The sequence below is a fragment of the Pollicipes pollicipes genome, unplaced genomic scaffold (genome assembly GCF_011947565.3).
Source record: "Pollicipes pollicipes isolate AB1234 unplaced genomic scaffold, Ppol_2.1 Scaffold_3216;HRSCAF=3773_pilon_pilon_pilon, whole genome shotgun sequence".
In the NCBI taxonomy this organism is placed as follows: domain Eukaryota; kingdom Metazoa; phylum Arthropoda; class Thecostraca; order Pollicipedomorpha; family Pollicipedidae; genus Pollicipes; species Pollicipes pollicipes.
Window position 1 is genome coordinate 4,713,068 of NW_023596251.1, and position 19,213 is coordinate 4,732,280.

Genomic DNA, 19,213 nt, shown 5'->3' on the forward strand with positions numbered 1-19,213 from the left:
TTATTACAACACTAAAAACTCATCGACATCGTCGGCTAAAACTGCTAACCCTGAAGAGACTAACATTCAATCCGTTCTAGTCAATACTTTCTATTCAATCACTAGTCCGCCGCAGTTTAAAGCATCATGCACGGTACTTTCCAACGTGTCTTCCTGGCTGGCGAGTATTTTACATACGCAAAATATCAACAGTTTTGCCCAGCACGTGTGTGGTTGACGGCTGGACCGAGTAAAGCGTAATGCATGTTTAAAGCACCACGAAAGTAAAATAAACGAAACATGAATTCTGGAGTGCTTGGGGGCGGTGGGGCAGTTAGCATTGCTGGTTCCCACCTCACAAAGCATTTGGCTACGTCGCCTTTCGCCGTTCCTATGCCGATGACGTTCTCTTCCCGCGGCCAATTCCTCCCCGGCGTTGCTCTGTATACGTACCGTCGGCCCTGGACATAGCCTTGGCCCATATTGTACGCATACGCATCATACACATGTTAACTTCGGTGCGTCCGAACAAGGCCGAGAGGCCAATGTGCAGCAGAGAGCTCACTTCCCTGTTTACGTCACACTACTGGGAAACGGCGGTACACCCGGCAGGGACGTGACCGCAAATGAGCGTGGGGTGCACAACTCCGCCACCTCGGATAACGTACTTCACGAGTTTATCCCAACGATACAAAACAGGTCACACGACCTGACCCAACGATAGAAAACAGATCATACGACCTGACCTCCTGCGCTTAACTTCACAGTATGACCTGTGCTCGCTCCACGAAACCCGCTTCACAACAAACGTTTCTGTCATACGAGGACATGACATAACGCAACACTCAGAAATACCAACAACACTTGAGAAAGGAAGCGAGAAAGTAAGAGCACAGCACCATGCGCAGCTGCTGCTTCACTTCTATTCGCAGTCAGAATACCACAGCGGGAGCGCATGGCGCATGAGAGCAATGCCCACGCTGCGACGCACAGGAATAAACCCTCGCCGCCGAATCCGAAACCCTCCGTAGCAAAACCATCGCAACACAGCTCGGTGCGCCGCAGAGCACAGTACACCACCGGCTAGCACGTGTCGGGACAGGGCGCCTGGCGGTGACCCAGGCGACGCTGCACATCCTCCGGCAGCCAGAAGGCGGGACGGCCGACGGCCGGCCTCGTCGCTGCCGTCACAGCAGTCGCACACGCCATCGCCGACTCTGCTGGCCGGCAGGTCGCGGCCGCGACAGTGGAACACGCCGTTGGCGCACGCCGCCGTGCCGGGCTCGTCAGTGCCGTCGGCGCAGTCACAGTAGTCGTCGTTCACCCCGGGCGCGTGGCAGCTGCTCACCGCTGCGCAGACACGTGAACTCGGCGAGCCGGTTAGAGTGCAGCCACCTCCGGCCGCACGCCGGCCGGGGGACATCTGGCAACGCCGGCGCAAGGTTCGAGTCCGGCCGGGCGCCGCCAAGTGGCGCGTCCTCACCCTTGCGCCGGCCTTGGTTGCGCGGGTCGACGCGCGGCGGCACCACCAGGGCGCGCACACGCTCGTACTTGCGCTGGCCGAGCGGCGCAGGCGCGGGCGCGTGCTGTGTGGCAGCGCGCAGCCGGCCCAGCAGCAGCATGGCCAGCAGCAGCAGCAGGCAGCCTATGACCAGCAGGATGCGCGATGGCCGGCGCGCGCCGTGCCGCCAGCGAACATAGCAGCAGTACCAGGTCATGGTCACTGTGGATGGGCCCACTCAGACCTGGCACCCAGCTGAGGGTGGCAGGTGCCCAGCAGACCAGCAGATGGCAGAAAAGGCTGCCTGCTGAAACACAGGGGTTTTGGATGCACACATATGCTCTGGAGAATGTACACAGCCAATGCTTCATGGAAGCAGACATGACATGAAGGACAAGGTCAGCTTGTAAAAGGAAGGCTGAGTAGTCAGTGAATAGCAAATACAGGAACTTTCTTCACAACTCTTTTTATGAATGGATTGTATGGGTGTTTTACATTTTGACTATTTGCACAACTTCTTCCACATAACATAAACCTTCTATCTAAATTCTGATGCTTCATTTGAAGACAACTTTGCTTCTCATCCTTTGCCTGATGGATCAGCAGAGTTTTACATGCATCAAGTAGCTGCAAAATAGTTTTCACTATGCCTTGTTTTCACCCTTGTTGGATGTTTGTGAGCTGACCAATCCTGCCACCAAGTCAAAGCAATGTGTCTGCCTTGACACTCATGCCCAGTACTGCTGGATATATCCCAGAGCTTGTGCATCAGCATCTATCCCACAGATCATGGAGATGGGAATATCTCCTGGGCTGAAAACATCATCTGCATATACTCTGGAAGAAAGTCATAAATCAAAACACCAGTCTTGTTTGAAGCCAAAATAGTCAAACTACAAAGTTGATGTGCATGAGTAAGGCAGGCATTCATATCTCTGGAAGCTATTTATTTACTGTGACCCTATTTGGTGCTTGAATATTATTTGTATCACTGCTTGAACATACTGTAATGCATGAAGGTGCAAAAGCTATACAATCTGCACACTATCATGGCAATTTTTGAGATAAACTACAGCCAAAAGATGGAAACAGCTTAGATCCCAAAAGAACATTCAACATACAAGGGATGACTTCCAAGCACCACTGACCTGGAAATGACGCAAATGTTTGTGGACAAAGCTAGGCAAAGTTACCAAGAATACTTTGATTTCCCATTGCATATTTACATTACAGAGCAGAATGTAGCACAGCATATCGACATAAGGCTGTCGACAGGCATCGCCGGGCTTTTAGTCCCCCCCCCAAACGACAGCCGTGTTTCAACACTGCCTTGCACGTAACATGCAATTTGCGTTGGAAACGAAAGATATGCGCCATTGCTGTAACTAAAACAATCACCGTTTTATTTTGGTATGTTAAAAAAGATCATATTAGTCCAGAAGAAGCGTTAAAGTTGATTTTTTTCAAAAATCTTAGGTATTTCTGTTTTTATATAGGATTATCGTAGCCTTAAATAACGGTTTTGCATAAAAACAAGAAATAGATCTTTTTATTATATTTTTGCCACTAGGAGCGCCTTAATAGCCTCATGGGGGGGGGGGGGGGGATCGTCAAGCTTACATGCACATTTATCCCTCGTTCCGCACGCTGTCGCTTTCACTTTTGCTGTCCATCTGGGAACGTGGTGTGTGTGGATGTTGCGTAATTTGTAGCTACATATCCAAATCTCCAGCTTCGAATCATATCAGATTGACGCTCCGTCAACCTGAGAGCGTGCCTGAATAGTGGACTCGTGTGACAACCTTCAGTCGACTTGCATAATGGCTGCTCTCCGTCAAACTCCACTGACATGCAGTGGCCATACTAGGCCAGTTGTTGACCTAGATTTCAGCAGCATCACTCCTGAAGGATATTTTATGGTGTCAGCTTGTAAAGGTACGTCATTACTCAGTGTGTATTGATAGTTGTGTTGTATAGATGCTTTTGTGGTGTCTTCTTCTGGCAGTTGTGGCGAGTCCATGTGTGATGGGCAGGGTTGTAATTTTGTGTTCAACTGGGGAGGCTTCATATGCACCCCAAACGTGGGCTCCAGCCTCCAACTTTGAGATAGAATTTGGCAAGATCCAGGGGAAGTCCTCTTGTTAGCATACTTGGGGAGTAGGCTGCATAATTTTTCATTGATTAGTCCCTCCCCCCCCCCCCCCCAGCTCACTTTGAGAAAAGATGCCCCATTCATGAGTTTAACATAGGGTTTTTAAGAATGTATTAACTGCATCAGTTACTTTCACCTCTGTTTTGGCTATTTGCACCATGAGTAAGTATGCATACCCTCTTCTCCAAGCAACACCCATCATACCAAAATATCAAATCTGACAGCATTAGCACAGCTATGAAGAGAAACAAGGATTCCCATATTTTTTTTTTACTTTATAAGTTGTGGTGTTCCTTTGGTGATGAGCTGTGGCCTCTTGTTAGTTATTATTTGAAAACAAACTTCTCTTTTTGAGTGCAGCATGATTTAAGAGCATAAAAGTATCCTAGTTCTGTGTACAACAAATGAGGGCCTACCTTACCCTGTTTAATGAGAGTCAACAAATGAGCCTGCACTCTGCCAAGAGGATTTGGAATGATGCCCCCTTCCACATGGGGCATTTGCATGGCCTAAACTATATTGTTCTTATCTTCAAAACCTCATTAGGTTTTGCTTTGCTTTACCTCAAGAAATGCAGTAAAACAAATTTCTGGTGAAAGTTGTGTGCATGTAATCCAAAATGATGAAGCCTGCTGTGTTTGCCTTACCTTGTCTGATGTTCTATATTTGGGGGCTGGGCCATTTGCCCCCCGGGCTGGCCTATACACTCTGCAGACTTGTATGTTGTCCTGTTTGGATAGGATGTTTATGTTCATGTTCTTAAAATGCATGGTTTGTATGGCAGTTATTCATTGCCATGGGGAAGGTACTAGGCAAATCCCTTTTGCTATAGGATAGGGACTATGACAGGTCACCTATATGCCAGTGGTCATTTGTTAGACCCACAGGATGGCATTCTCCACACCCCACACCCCATCCCCACCCACAGATGGCAAGCCCATGCTGCGTCAGGGTGACACTGGCGACTGGGTCGGCACCTTCGAGGGCCACAAGGGTGCTGTGTGGGGAGTGGCCCTCAACAATGATGCCAGTCGGGTGGCCACGGGTGCTGCAGACTTCACAGCAAAGGTGGGATGGCTCATTTGGCTGGAAAGAATTATCCTGGAAAAGTTGTACCTGCTAACAAGCCATACACATGTTGTTCATTCCAGGACAGTGGTAACAAGAGAGTTGTCATGCAGTGGTTGCAGGGAAGGGATAGAGGCTTTGTTGGCCAAGGTGTTCATTCCGACCACTGCTCTGTTTTCTGAAGGTTTTTCCTGGGTCACCCCGTGATGATGTCTGGATCCTCAGTGTTATTTAAGACATGGTGTGACAGATACTGTTTGCCAGCTTTCGCATGCACAGCCGTTTTAACAGCACCCTGTTCCCCAACATTGAATCTGCCAACTTTACACACAGCTGTTGTCAGAGAAGGGGGACACACAGTGAGATGCCAAACTGGACACTTTTCTGACCCTGTGCCTTGTCCGGAAATGAGATGACCCGACCTGACCTGACCTGGTGACCCAATTGCGCCGGCAGCTGTGGGACGCGCAGTCAGGCGAGGAGCTGCGCGGCTTCCAGCACAAACACATCGTCAAGTCGGTGGACTTCTCCGCCGACGCGGGCCTCCTCCTCACCGGCAGTAATGAGAAGATGCTGCGCATCTACGACCTGGCGCAGCCTGAGGCCGGTGAGCCGCCTCCTAACGCGCCCGCCGCCGGCGAGACGAGCCGCCTCCTAACGCGCCCGCCGCCGGCGAGACGAGCCGCCTCCTAACGCGCCCGCCGCCGGCGAGACGAGCCGCCTCCTAACGCGCCCGCCGCCGGCGAGACGAGCCGCCTCCTAACGCGCCCGCCGCCGGCGAGACGAGCCGCCTCCTAACGCGCCCGCCGCCGGCGAGACGAGCCGCCTCCTAACGCGCCCGCCGCCGGCGAGACGAGCCACCTCCCACCGCGCCCGCCGCCGGCGAGACGAGCCGCCTCCTAACGCGTCCGCCGCCGGCGAGACGAGTGACCTTCTAACGCGCCCGCCGCCGGCGAGACGAGCCGCCTCCTAACGCGCCCGCCGCCGGCGGGACGAGCCACCTCCCACCGCGCCCGCCGCCGGCGAGACGAGCCGCCTCCTAACGCGTCCGCCGCCGGCGAGACGAGCCGCCTCCTAACGCGTCCGCCGCCGGCGAGACGAGCCGCCTCCTAACGCGTCCGCCGCCGGCGAGACGAGCCACCTCCTAACGCGCCCGCCGCCGGCGAGACGAGCCGCCTCCTAACGCGCCCGCCGCCGGCGAGACGAGCCACCTCCTAACGCGCCCGCCGCCGGCGAGACGAGCCGCCTCCTAACGCGCCCGCCGCCGGCGAGACGAGCCGCCTCCTAACGCGTCCGCCGCCGGCGAGACGAGCCGCCTCCTAACGCGCCCGCCGCCGGCGAGACGAGTGACCTTCTAACGCGCCCGCCGCCGGCGAGACGAGCCACCTCCTAACGCGTCCGCCGCCGGCGAGACGAGCCACCTCCTAACGCGTCCGCCGCCGGCGAGACGAGCCGCCTCCTAACGCGCCCGCCGCCGGCGAAACAAGTGACCTTCTAACGCGAGCGTGTGGGCACATGGCATGTGTGGCGTAGCGGACATGTGGGGTGTATGTTCTCTGTGGGGGCTCTATTGATGTGCACAAACTTGTTTTTGTGTGTGTGGGAGAGACGTGGTTTCGTGGGTGTGTGAGCGTGGTTGTGGGAACGGGTGTGCGTGACAGTGTGCAAAAGTTGGGATTTTGTGAACAGTCACGTCAGGCTATAAATTTTGGGCTACCAACCCATCCAGGTCCTTGAATTGACCAACGCAGCAGATCGGTTCTGATGCGACCCTTTCGATGCGGAGATGTGTTCACAACATCCTCGCTGAAAATGCCGTCGCTCTATCGTTGTTTGTCAGTGGATGGGAAGCGAGTGGTGGGGGCGTCTCAGCCATCTGTTACGGGGCTGCCTTAGTGGCAAGGTCCGCCCGCCAGCGCTAGAAAGGATACATTGCCCCGACATGGATGTAAGCTCTCATCAGAGGGATGACAGCTTGCCAGAGACGGGATACTGCCACGGATGGGATTATTGGTGGGACAGTCGTCCCCGTCTGGTGTGTTAGTACCAGCAAACTGGAAGGGGACGATTCTGAACCGATTGCCATCCGTGACAGCTCTTCTTAATCGCTCTGTAAAGCTGTGGCTGCGTAAGCGCGAGCTCGTCCGCGGGGTCTCGCCGGCCGGTCGCCCGCGGCCGGCCGGAGAGTCACCAGCGCGGCGCCGTCCGTCCCCAGAGCCGCAGCTGTTCAAGGGCCACACGGCCAGCATCAAGAAGGTGATGTTCCTGCCGGACGGCGAGACAGTCATCAGCTGCGGCGATGACAAGAGCCTGCGCGTCTGGGACCGGCGCACGGGCGAGGTGAGCCCCGATACAGATGCACAGGTACACGCGGCAGATGCCGGTATCCAGGCCTCACAGACAAGCGCCACATGCGCGCTCATGTGTCGGGAGGAAATATGCACAATTGCCGCCATCTCCAGTGACTGATGACGGCTTGCTGCCTGCCGTGCGTCCTGAACCCCTACCCGTGTGACTTGATGTTTTGTGACCCTCTTATGTGACAGTCAGGCTGTGGCCTGACCCCAAAAACCTCAGCTGCTATATAACCTGACCTTGCGATCCGGTCCCGACCGTGTCATGACCTCGTAAACCCAGACACCGTGTAACCCGACCTAGTAAACCCAGCCGCCATGTGACTTGACCTTGTTAACCCAGCCACCTTGTAAACTCAGCCACCGTGTGACTGGTGTGACCTCGTGACTCCTGACACTGTGTGAGCTGACCTCATGATTTCTGCCCCGGTGACCTGACCTCGTAACCCCTGCCACCGTGTGATTTCACCTTGTGACCGCTGCCACCATGCGATCTGACCTCGTGACCCCTGCCACCGTTTGATCTGATCTCATGACCCCTGTAAGTGTGATCTGACCTCATATCCCCTGTTGCTGTGTGATTTGACCTCCTAACCCCTGCTGCTGTGTGATTTGACATGACCCGTGCTGCCCTGCGTGGCCGCGGACGCGCTGTGAGCTGACCCCATGACCCCGGCCTCAGGCGACACGAACGGTGGAGCTGCCGGCGGCGCCCATGGACGTGGAGGTGTCTGCCGACGGCCAGACACTGACCGTCACGCACGGCAAGACGGTCAGCTTCCGCTCGGTGGAGAGGTGAGGCGGGCCACGGGAGGTCAGACGGGTCGCGACCAGTGAGGTGGGGGTCAGACGGGCTTGAGGTCTGAGGCGGAGCAGGGACGTGGCTCGGTCGGACGGGACAGGTCTGAGGGAGTCGATCGGTGAGGCGAGGGTCAGACGCGCTTGAGATGTGAGGCGGATTGGGGACGTGGCTCGGTCGGACAGGGCAAGTCTAAGGGAACGGAGAGCTTAGGTGTGGCACCATACGGCGACATGCCGCGAAGGAGTCAAACCAAGCAGGAATGCTGTAGCCTCTGGAAAGGAAACGTGGGAATCTGCCGGCTTCACTGAAAAACACGTTTGCCTACGTCTCTACGTGGACTTTGTCACCATTTAATGACCCTGCAGCGGACGCCACATGCGACGCTGCAGCCAAGTCGATGGGCACAATCGCGCGAGCGTGCGCTGGCGCAAAATGTGCGCCAGAAAATATCATTGCACCTCCCACCCACTTACGCCAGCGTTTCCGTCCCCCCGCCCCCGCCGCCTGACGTTCTAACGCGTGATCATGCTCGCCCGTCAGCCTGGAGGAGTTCAAGTCGTACTCGTCGGCGACGCAGTTGTTCTCCGCCTCGCTGCACCCGAGCCAGTCGGTGTTCGTGTGCGGCGGCGAGGACTTCATCATGTACAAGTACGACTACGCCACCGGCGCCGAGCTGGAGGCGTGCAAGGGCCACTTTGGGCCCGTACACGTGGTGCGCTTCAGTCCTGACGGTACGTGAGGGCGGGGCGTGCTCGGGATGGGACGGTGTGGGCGGGGCGTGCTCGGGATGGGACGGTGTGGGCGGGGCGTGCTCGGGATGGGACGGTGTGGGCGGGGCGTGCATGGGATGGGACGCTGTGGGTGGGGCGTGCTCGGGATGGAACACTGTGTGGGGGGGGGGGAGGGGTGCCGGTGGTGTAGTGGTTAACTCATCTGTGTTAACCACTGTGCGTCTGGGAAACCAGAGGTTCGGGGTTCGATTCCCTGCGGTGCCCGCCCTTCCTGCCAGGGTGAGAAGCAGGCGACGCCATATAGCCTCAGCAGCTGAGTGCGTCGCAAAGCCCCAGTGACACGCGGATGGAACGCTATGGGCGGGGCGTGCTTGGGATAGGACGCTGTGGACGGGGCGTGCTCGGGATGGGACGGTGTGGGCGGGGCGTGCTCAGGATGGGACGGTGTGGGCGGGGCGTGCTCAGGATGGGACGGTGGAGTCTGGTGGGACACAGTTCGGTTCAGTCGGCGGCACCATCATTCAGCGCCGGTAGATGTAGAACTTTGAGTATTTGTGTTTCGATTGACCTGAGGTGTTTTGTCGTGGACCTTGGTGGACAGAAGGTGGGGCCAGGATGGGAAAACGCGCGAACATTGGGTGCATTCTTCCAACATGCTGTTCAGCAAGGGTATGAATTGTGTTGAAGCATGTCCCATTGTTGATGAAAAACGTTTGAGCTGTGTTTCGGCAAAGGACACGAGTGAGCTAACATTATCGCTGCATTTCAATTACATGATACCCGAATGTTCTGGAGCATGATCACTTCCCTCATCAGTGTTTTGCTGTCATGCCCGTGACACTCTCAAGCGAAACCCGCTGTTTCTTCCGCGCTTGTGTGGCCGTGCTCGTACTGGCTAGACGTGTGCTGTACCGTCCTGAAGGCCCAGCCGTGACCAGCCGGGACTGGCAATGTTTCACCGTGAGTGAGCGCTCCCCTGCGTCGACCCGCCCCAGTTGTCTGTGCCGTGACCTCTCGCCCTGTTCGGGGGGGGGGGGGGGCAAGCCCCGTGTTGGCTGCTCGCCCCGCCCTGCTCCGGGGGTGCTGACCCCGTGTCCAGCTACTCGCTCCCCCGCGTCTGCCGACCGCCGTGACCGGTCCGGCCCGCCCGCAGGCGAGCTGTACGCCTCCGGCTCCGAAGACGGCACGCTTCGGCTCTGGCAGACCACCGTCGGCAAGACGTACGGCCTCTGGAAGTGTGTCGAGGCCACCATCGAGGCCAAGCCAGAGCAGACGGCCGCGTAACGCGGCAGCGACGTCATGTCAGCGGCTGCACGATCGAGACCAGTGGCGCGGCCCCAGTGTCTGCGGCTCTGGCTGGACTCTGACGATGGTCTCCTCCCCTCGGCGGACTCCTCACCGACGGACTGCCGTGGGCGGGGGCGCGTCGCCGGCAGACAGGCTGTCGCCGTCCCCGCGCGGGTGCCGGACGCATCTGCGCTCGGTCGGGCCCCGCCGCGGCCGGGTCGCGCCGCCCTCTCGCGCGGCCGCCTGTCCCTCTCTCCCCTCCGGTGGCGGGTCGTGGCTGGCGGGACTGTCCCAGTAGTGGTGGAGGATCTGTCGGTCGGCGGGAGCGCGCCGCGTCGGCCTTCCCCGACGGTCGGCAGCCGCAGTAACGGCGGTGGGCCACTGACTTCGTGTGTTTTGGGGGGGCGGGGGGAGGGGAGTGGTCCGCCGCGCTCGTTTGACGTTGCCGCGAACGCTGCCACGGTACGGTAGCGGTAACGGTAACGGTAACGGTAACGGTCGCGGTAACGGTGGCCAGCCCCGCAGTTCGGACGTGGCGTTTCGCAGTGGCTATCAGGGCTAAAGCAGTATTTGACTCAGTGCGGGGCGGGGGTGCGGCTACGCTGGGGGGGCGACCCGCCGGCGGAGGCAAGGTCATGTGGAGCGGTCCACCGACAGGGACGGACAAGGCCATGTGGAGTGAGGAGGACTAAAATACACGCGGGTCCTGCTTCCGACATGGGCGCTTGCATTCGTCCCAAATGTCCCCATCTGACGTCACAACGGAGCCCGAGGGGGCGTCCCCGTCGGCTTCCAACAAGTGTTCGTGTAAGCTAAACGTCTCTTTCAGCGCTACCATCGGATGGTACCGAGCGGGTGTCGCTGTTTTTACCACTGCTCCACTCGTCTGGCCGTGGAGTGTGTGCGCAGTGAAGGTCTGAAGCCGCGCTCGGCGCAGTACGCCGGCGGCCTGCGGGTGCGCGTGCGTTGGTGCAACGCGGATATTATGCCTCGTGGCGGTGTACGGTGATACATGAATACACACCGCCCTGCTGCGTGTTGCTGTGCTGTTTCCCATGACACGAAGTGCTGAGCGCGCTCCGAGGCTGAGGCTGATCTGATCTGCTCAGCCGGGGCTGAAGGTACCGTCGTTCGTGGAGGTGCGCTCCATTGCTGTACGACCCTGCTGCTGAACGGTGTTCCTCGGTGTGCTCGACCGCGATGTTGGCCCCGCCAGGAAGGGGGTCAGTCGTGAGCCGCCAGTGCCGATGTGTGTTACTGAACACTTTATTGAAGGCGGGCGCTCGTCCCTCCAACCACTTAACCAGGGCATTAAGGCCGGTCTGAAGAGGGTTCGCATTCAGGGGCCTGGGAACGCGACAGTAAAAGTTTGTAGTCATTCACGAACATCGCGAACGGAGATTTTTGTAGTCATTGGCGAACATCTGGATCGCGGTCGTTCTTGATCTGGTAAATCGTTAAGACGCGACCGGGTGGTCAGTTAAATACCGTTCGCTGGGGTGCGGGGGTTGATCTGACCTCATCTTTTTTTACGTTTCCCTGAGATCTCAGAAACAAGAGAGATAGGGACACCAAATTCGCAGGATGTCGTTTGTCCGTACGTGAACTCACTCGTGTCAAAACTTGAGCCTCTTGGGTCATGGCTGTCGGGTCCAAAAAGGTCAAGTAAAGTCAAACTCCAGGTTGGTGCCTAAAGTGCCCCAGAGCCCTTTCATGCAAGCCCCGTAAAGCTAGCTTCCTGTGCTGAGCAAAGGGTCACATGCTCATTTAAGGTTGGTGACCTTGTTTGACCCCTGGAAGGTCATGGGGACCTAAATCATACGAGACTGCTTTGGTCTTTTTATTTAAATAAGCGTCAAGGACTTATCCTAGGCGGCATATTTTTAACAAAATGGTGACCTGGGTCGTTTCAGGACAGTGACTTATTCTCACCTTTAAGAAGTTCATAGAACATGCATGATACGGTTCATGTGATCAATCAAGTTAGAATGAACACCAGAAACTACTTCATACGGCAAGCTCTAGAGTAAAAACAGGCTCTTGACCTTCGTTTGACCTCTATACATGACCATCGGTCAATGTAATTTAGTAATTCAACTGTTGTGTTGCCTACAAAACTATTTTAGGGATGTATGGCCTCGTCTAACACTGTTGTTGCATCAGATTGAGCGATTTCCCAGAAATTATCTTCGTTGAATCCATGGCCTTACTTTGACCAACCGTGGGTCAGCAACCTAACAAGATAGATATAAATGTTTGATACCAAAAGATCCGCTTCTCAATTATCTACTGATATTCAAGGTTCGGCGCGGCTACGCCACGCCGTTCTGGAATTATTCTGGAAAAACCTTCAGGAGTCAAATTGACCCTCACCCGAGCGCGTCTTTTGACGAAGGCGATGAGCAGCGCTGGTCTCAGCACTGATGCTTTTTAGGAATGCCACTGATGACGTCGGTCCGGTCGGACTTCGAGCCCTGGACTCGCATTCTGCAATCGCTGAGTTTAAAAAGCGTAACAAAATTTACAGCAAAATAAAGCAAGAGCATTACCTATTCGGGATTTTGTTTGGTTTTGGTCGGCTTTTACCTACGTCATGCACATGATCCTCAGAGCTAGCTTAGGGGGGAGGGAAGGGGAAGATAAGTCCTCCATTAGGATACTTTGGCATGTTATGCAATTGCACCGTAATTGTCAGTACCCTATGCGACGTTCATTGCTTGTGCTTTGGCACCAAAAACGTGCCCATAACTTTTGTGGCTTCGGAGCGGCGGCGGTTTGGGGAATACTGCATGGCGATCCACCGCCGGTGCGCGCTGCGGATGGCAACCGGCAATACTGCGAAACGCGCGCGGCAGGCCGACATTGAACATGAGCCACATATAAAGGTGTTTAAACATAACACATACCATTGTGCTCAAGATTTAACAAGGAACACGCCTTGTTGGGTTTTGTGTCACCACGAGGTATAGTACCCGATGCATAATATGATAGAGCTGAAAAGGGCAATTGTCTGGAAAATTCGAAGTTGACCTGCAATACTGGGGTGACTTATTGGCCTAACAGCATTGAAAGCTAGCACCAATCGCGAGATCTCGTGAAGACTAATCCACTGATATTTTCCGCTGAGCTCTATCTTCATTAGGTTGGAAACGACAGAGGGTCGCACCACCACCCCTTTCCCTTCCCGATCAGTCCGCATTATGAAAAACGGCGAATAAGTGAGACGGCTATGGAATAAGAAAAAACGGATTTGGAGATAAAATTTCACTTTAGTTAAGGATATATTCCCATGCCCCCACCTTTACGCTGCCGTCAAGTCCAGGACGAAATAGAGGCATAGCAGTTTTGAATAATCTTAAACGTCTGCCAAGGACGCATCGCAAATGGGATGCCACCAAGCTTTTTAAATGGAAACAATGAGTCTTTGGCGTCAAATCGGGGAATTACTGGTCCAGTAGTAAGGTACGTGGCTTAGTGCAATGCAAGTTAAGCATATTTTTAGAGAGTTCTATTGCCTTTGAATTGTGACGCGCTTGGGACGCCTTCACTTATTTTCACATTGCGAAACTGAACTGCATTTTCTCTCTCACCTATTTAGCAGCAGTTTAATGTCATCCGCGGGTTTATTGTGTGGGCCTTATTTTGTTACGAATACGGCGCACACCCGAATTGCAGCGTGATGAGAATAATTCAAGCGGTGGTCCGCAGTCGATGAGTTTTTAGCTTGCGTGGGGCGCGGAGGGGTCGCCTGCGGACAGCAGGCATTACCTACGTACGAATATTTTACTGGCTTTTTGTTTTAGTGCTACGATTTACTCAGAATGGGTGTTAGTGTTCTGGCTGTGACGTTGCGACACCTGTGGTTGTTGCCTCAAAATCTAATCAGATTGTCTAAATAAATCATTTTTCTGATTGACCTTGACATAAGGCTGCTGGGGATGGGTGCAAAATTATTGTAGCCTAAGCAGTTGTACATTTAAGGAATTTTCCCTGTCATAATCCACCACCTATGATTATTTGTGGCTGGTGATTTGTACATGTTTATTGATGCATATCAGTGTCTTGTGCGTAATGTAAATATTGTGTCTCATTCCCAAGGTGCAAATGTGATGATGGGAGAAGAACCTGCATAAGGCTAAATTCTGTGTTTACCAGTAGCACTTATTTCAAGGTGTAGATTGAATGGTATGAAACCAAATTCCCTCAACCCAAACATGTGATTATTTTGAAGAAGATTTAAGGATCATATATTTTCTGTTTTATCTGTGTTTCCTTATTTTTCAAGGTATTCTATATAACATTATTCTAGTGGCACAGGCAGCAGATTAATAAACACAGTGCTGTTTGCCATGTACACTGCTCCCCATGTGCATCTTACTAGCTTGCAAGCTTGAATAAGGTGCCTCTGATTGGAGACCTTCCATTATCAAATGAGGTCAAGCTGATGAGTGTGGCCCGCCATCTGGGCTCTCATTTTTGACATGATACATGAGATATGTCCAGAGCAGTTGGCACATTTTAAAGCCCAAATAATCATTACCTGGAATTTAAATCCATTTTCCCAGGATTATGCCTATCAGGGAACCCCTCAACCCAGCAGTATCATTGCCTTGGAATTTTCTTTTGTTGGTCTCCTTGGGATTCAGCCGAACAGAGGCTCTGCTTCAAGCTCGGTAAAGAAATGATCTATTGTGCCAAAGCATTTACAACATTGGTGTGCTGAGTCTAAAGTTCTTGCGCTCTGAACTCTGACACAGATAAATTTGCTCAGAATCTTTGATTTTTCTAACATGAACTATTTTTAGAGCATTTTGTCTGAAATTACCTCTGCAAAAAGTCATTGAAAAATTGGCTGTCTATATGCATAAATTGTGGCACCTGCATGGAGCTCACAGTTATGAAGTATATAAATTGCAAGTGGGGATGTCAGTAGTGTGATATACTTGCCACACTTCAAGAACACCAGCAGTGTGGGCCAACTCCCTTTCTTGCTTTGCCATTGGAGTGAGAGGCAGCCAACACTGCATAGCCTCAGGTGCTGAGTGTGTCACCAGATAATGCTAGATAACCCAGTGATAATGCCACATATGGAAAGCCAAAGCTGCTTGTACTAAAGCTGACAGGAGGCACTGGTTGCCTGCTTGCATGAGTCATCCAGGATGCCAATTTTGTATGGTAGACATGTTGCATGCCTGATGCACATGGAAATGATGATGTGGCAACCTCAAAGTTTGTAAATAATTACTTAAGGTTTTTAGAATGAATTAAAGCTATGTTACTGCAAACTATACAGTTAATGCTTATCTGGGCTATAAGCATGGAGCACAGCACATGACAGCATTGTTTCTAGCCACAGATGCCAGATTTTGCTGCATGGATCCAGACAGAATAATAACCTAGGGTGGCACTTGGCCATTGTGCTGAGGCAAACCTTCTTCTTAAAAAGCTTGAAAGTAGCATCATAACAATAGCATGTGGCCTTTGAAACCCCAGTCACATGTTATACTACTGGAACCTCTTTCACTCATATTGCAACATGTCAAGTAGCTGTCTTTAGACTGTTTGAGTTAGTTAAGGTGTTTTTAAATATTAATGCAACATCCTTTCTGACAAGTTGACTTTTTGGCCACCAAATTAGGCAAATTAAGCCAGTAATGTCAAAGCCTTAGCAATGCCTCATGCTGCTGGCACTATTTCCTGGCAGGGAAAAATGGCATCAATAAGCTTTGAAGCCATTCAGTGGTGCCATAATGTTAGCTCACACACTGCTTTCCTCAGGGGGCTGTCAGGCATGTCATCCATGATGCGTGCCCTGAGCATGGTGAAGAGTGGTCAGCCTGTGGACAAAGCTGCCGCGGTCTGCAAAGTCTCGGCCAAGTAAGATCACTGCTAGCTTCCACATTGACATTATCTGTTCATGATGGCCTGGGAGAATGTTAGGGTGTAAGCATAGTGTAGCATTATGTGGTTATGATGTAAGTGGCAGACGTGGTTGTGGGTCTCAGCATGATTAACATCAGATTTTATTTCTCCGCCGTGTTATTGATGCTGGCTGGTGAAACTCGCTCCACACATGCCTGGTCTGATGTTCGTGTGTGATAGTGCAGAGCACTGATGCCCCATCACGTCGACGGTGTCCACCCGGCCTGACCTGACCTGACCTCTGACCTGACCTTCAGGGAGCTGCTGGCGTCGCAGGCGGAGTGGCTGCGCGCTACGCGCCGCCTGCTGACGCCGCCCGAGGAGTGCGTGTTTGCCAGCGGCCTCGTTCAGCTGATCGAGCTAGGCTGGGAGCTGAACCGCGACTCTGTGCGCGTGCTCATGCGCTGGTTCTTGCCGCACATCGGCAAGAAGAGGTCGGTCGGGGCGGTCTGCCGCTGGGGAGGCGCCAGGGGGCGGGTGAGCCGGCAGGGAGCGGGAGGACCGGCCGGGAGCGGGAGCACCGGCAGGGAGCGGAAGGACCGGCTGGGAGCGGGAGGACCGGCAGGGAGCGGGAGCACCGGCAGGGAGCGGGAGGACCGGCAGGGAGCGGAAGGACCGGCCGGGAGCGGGAGGACCGGCAGGGAGCGGGAGGACCGATAGGGAGCGGGAGGACCGGCAGGGAGCGGGAGGGCTGGGCAGGGAGGCCGCAGACCGGCCACAGGAGCGGCGCTGGGTTACCGGCAGCCTTGCTGTATGTTGTGTGTGGGTGTGTAAGTTGTGTACTACAGTTGTTTGAGAAAAAAACAGCTGTTTTGTGCTGCGTTGGCGACTTGGTGAGCTGTGGGGTACTGACCGCAGTGGCGTCACGTAGGCGTCAAAGTGACGTTAGTGGTCGATGAGCCCTGATACCTCAATCATTACCATAGGCGCGCAGTGTTATGTCGCTATGTCCGCACTTGAGTGTATACAGCACCACCAGAGCCCACCCTATTCCTGAAATCCTCTGACCCCTCCACCTGACCATTCCACCTGACTCCTCCACCTGGCCCCTCCATCTGGCCACTTCTCCTGAGCACTCCACCTGACCACTTCTGACCACTCCACCCAACTGCTCTACCTGACTGCTCTACCTGGCCACTCCACCTGACCACTCCACCTGACCACTCCACCTGACCACTCCACCTGACCCCTCCACCTGACCACTCCACCTGACCACTCCACCTGACCTTTCCACCTGACCACTCCACCTGACCACTCCACCTGACCCCTCCACCTGACCCCTCTACCTGGCCACTCCACCTGACCACTCCACCTGACCTTTCCACCTGACCACTCCACCTGACCACTCCACCTGACCACTCCACCTGACCACTCCACCTGACCACTCCACCTGACCCCTCCACCTGACCCCTCCACCTGACCCCTCCACCTGACCACTCCACCTGACCACTCCACCTGACCACTCCACCACCCCGCCTTCCCCGCGCCGGTCTCTCCATGTGACCCCTCTCGCCGGCCGCCGCGACGCCAGCTCCCCAGCGCTGCCCCACTGCCCTATGCAGAGACGAGCCGGGCGGCGTGCGACGCTGACGCCGCGGCCGACGCCGCCCCCCTCCGCAGGGCCGAGCGGGTGGTGCTGGAGCGCGAGTCGTGGCAGCAGTGGGTGGGCTGGTTCGAGCGGCAGTGGGCCCGTCTGCAGGGCCGCATCAGTCGCCTGCCCGGCCAGCCCACCGACGAGTTCCTCGCCGTCGCCAGGGGCGTGCTTCAGCAGCGCGTCAACAGGTGGAGGCGGCTGCCGGCGCCCGCCCGACCCGCCGCCGGTAAGCGCCGACGCCGTGACGGCGACGGGGGCGATGATGACGAGGCGAGGACGAGGACGGTGGTGATCGTGTGGGTTGTATTTGGCATTAGCTGACATTCCACATGATTACGTGACTGATTCGTGCCGTTTGCCAAAGAGATAAAACGGTGATGATGGTGATAACGGTGATATGATGATGATGCTGGTAATGATGTGGACGGTGATTAAGACGATGGTGATGATTACGATGATGCCGATGCTAATGATGAGGATGATGAGGATGCAGTGTGCTGGCTTGGGCCGTGGCTGCGGCGGGTTCTGGAAGACCTGCGGATCATTGGTCGGGCGCCGCCTGGGGGAGAGTCGCTCGCAGAGTTCCCGCCAGTGGCGTGACTCGAGGCCCCATCACCTACGCGCTGTAACCTGTCCCATGGTTTCTCCTTGCCCATTTGTCGAATAGCGAATGCAATTTTCGGCGTGTCATTCAGTGCCATGGTACCCACTGGCACTGTGAAAGTACCTGTTCTTGGCGGGGAAGTTCGACGCGCTGGGTTAGAGTCCAAACCACTCGGTGCTGTCCCTGCCAAGTCGCACTGAGTTAGAATCCAAACCACTCGGTGCTGTCCCTGCCAAGACGCACTGGGTTAGAATCCAAACCGCTCGGTGCTGTCCCTGCCGCCAGCCGCGGATGTCTTTCGATGCACGCATGGACCGGTGCCCGCAAACCACACGTCGTACCACCAGGTGGCAGAATGAGCTGAAAGTACCGGACTCGCGGTATGCTAGGAAGTTCTGGCTAGAACAAGGATAAAGCGATCTGTGAGATATGCTACGCGAGTGCTCCACGCCTCCGGCTCTGCTCATGGCTACATGAGTATTTTTTGGTGTTCACTTAGGAATGTTTCCTGCCCGCTGCAGTCTGGGAGTTCGCCGTGCTCAGCCGTCTTCCTCCTTCATAGCGTATGGTCGGGCGCTGTCTCTGGCCGCCACTTACTCGAAGCGTCCTCCCGAACGCGCTCTTCCGACCGATTGTCTGTTGAGCCTGGGCGGCACGCTCAGTCCCCACGTGCACAGAGCCGTCACGCGCCCGGCGCTAAACCCGACGCGACCCCCCCCCCCCCCCTCCGCCCCCCCCCCCGCCCCCATCTGGCCGGGACGCGCCGCCCGTGCCGCGACCGCCCGTCTCGCGGCGCGTGCCTGTCGCCGGCCCGGCAGAGCACGGCTGGCTCTGACACGTGCGCCCGCCGGCAGGCGACGCCAGCGCCGCGCCTCCGTCGGCCGCCGCCGCCGCCGACGACGACCAGGAGGTGCTGTACGAGGTGGACCGCATCATGGCGCGGCGCCGCGTCGCAGGCGGCGACGAGTTCCTCATCAAGTGGTGCGGCTTCGGACAGTGAGTGGGGATGGAGCTGGGGCTGGAGCTGGGGCTGGAGCTAGAGCTGGAGCTGGAGCTTGACCATGGAGCGTCAGCGACGGGGATGGGTGCGGGACGGCGTTGATATGTTGGTGAGAGCGCGGCCGGGCGTTAGGCCGGTACGGTGCGTCGATATCTCTGCTTTTACGTGCTGTAGACTCGGTGCTATCCCGTGGAATTGTTGATTGTTTTGTAGTTCTCC

General features: G+C 55.3%; 2 protein-coding genes across 2 annotated transcripts; both read left to right on the plus strand.

Annotated features, from left to right (window-relative positions):
- The first annotated feature begins 3,129 nt into the window (after window positions 1–3,129).
- Window positions 3,130–10,261, plus strand: LOC119090989 (serine-threonine kinase receptor-associated protein). Its single transcript, XM_037213714.1, has 7 exons — window positions 3,130–3,415; window positions 4,561–4,700; window positions 5,157–5,307; window positions 6,916–7,040; window positions 7,737–7,849; window positions 8,397–8,587; window positions 9,741–10,261. The coding sequence occupies exons 1-7, from the start codon at window positions 3,301–3,303 to the stop codon at window positions 9,869–9,871; spliced, it is 966 nt and encodes a 321-aa protein (XP_037069609.1). The 5' UTR covers window positions 3,130–3,300; the 3' UTR covers window positions 9,872–10,261.
- A 3,341-nt stretch (window positions 10,262–13,602) lies between these two features.
- On the plus strand, window positions 13,603–18,994 carry LOC119091037 (uncharacterized). The gene is made up of 5 exons (XM_037213757.1): window positions 13,603–13,635; window positions 15,653–15,751; window positions 16,054–16,230; window positions 17,417–17,660; window positions 18,902–18,994. The coding sequence occupies exons 2-5, from the start codon at window positions 15,666–15,668 to the stop codon at window positions 18,992–18,994; spliced, it is 600 nt and encodes a 199-aa protein (XP_037069652.1). The 5' UTR covers window positions 13,603–13,635; window positions 15,653–15,665.
- The last annotated feature ends 219 nt before the right edge of the window (window positions 18,995–19,213 follow it).

Coding starts and splice junctions, on each gene's coding strand:
- LOC119090989 (XM_037213714.1), top strand. CDS start 3,301: ATGGCTGCTCTCCGTCAAACTCCACTGACATGCAGTGGCCATACTAGG. Junction 3,416..4,560: donor TATGGTGTCAGCTTGTAAAG/GTACGTCATTAC, acceptor CCCCACCCACAG/ATGGCAAGCCCATGCTGCGT. Junction 5,308..6,915: donor CCTGGCGCAGCCTGAGGCCG/GTGAGCCGCCTC, acceptor GTCCGTCCCCAG/AGCCGCAGCTGTTCAAGGGC.
- LOC119091037 (XM_037213757.1), top strand. CDS start 15,666: ATGTCATCCATGATGCGTGCCCTGAGCATGGTGAAGAGTGGTCAGCCT. Junction 16,231..17,416: donor CCGCACATCGGCAAGAAGAG/GTCGGTCGGGGC, acceptor CCCCCTCCGCAG/GGCCGAGCGGGTGGTGCTGG. Junction 17,661..18,901: donor ACGGGGGCGATGATGACGAG/GCGAGGACGAGG, acceptor GACGACGACCAG/GAGGTGCTGTACGAGGTGGA.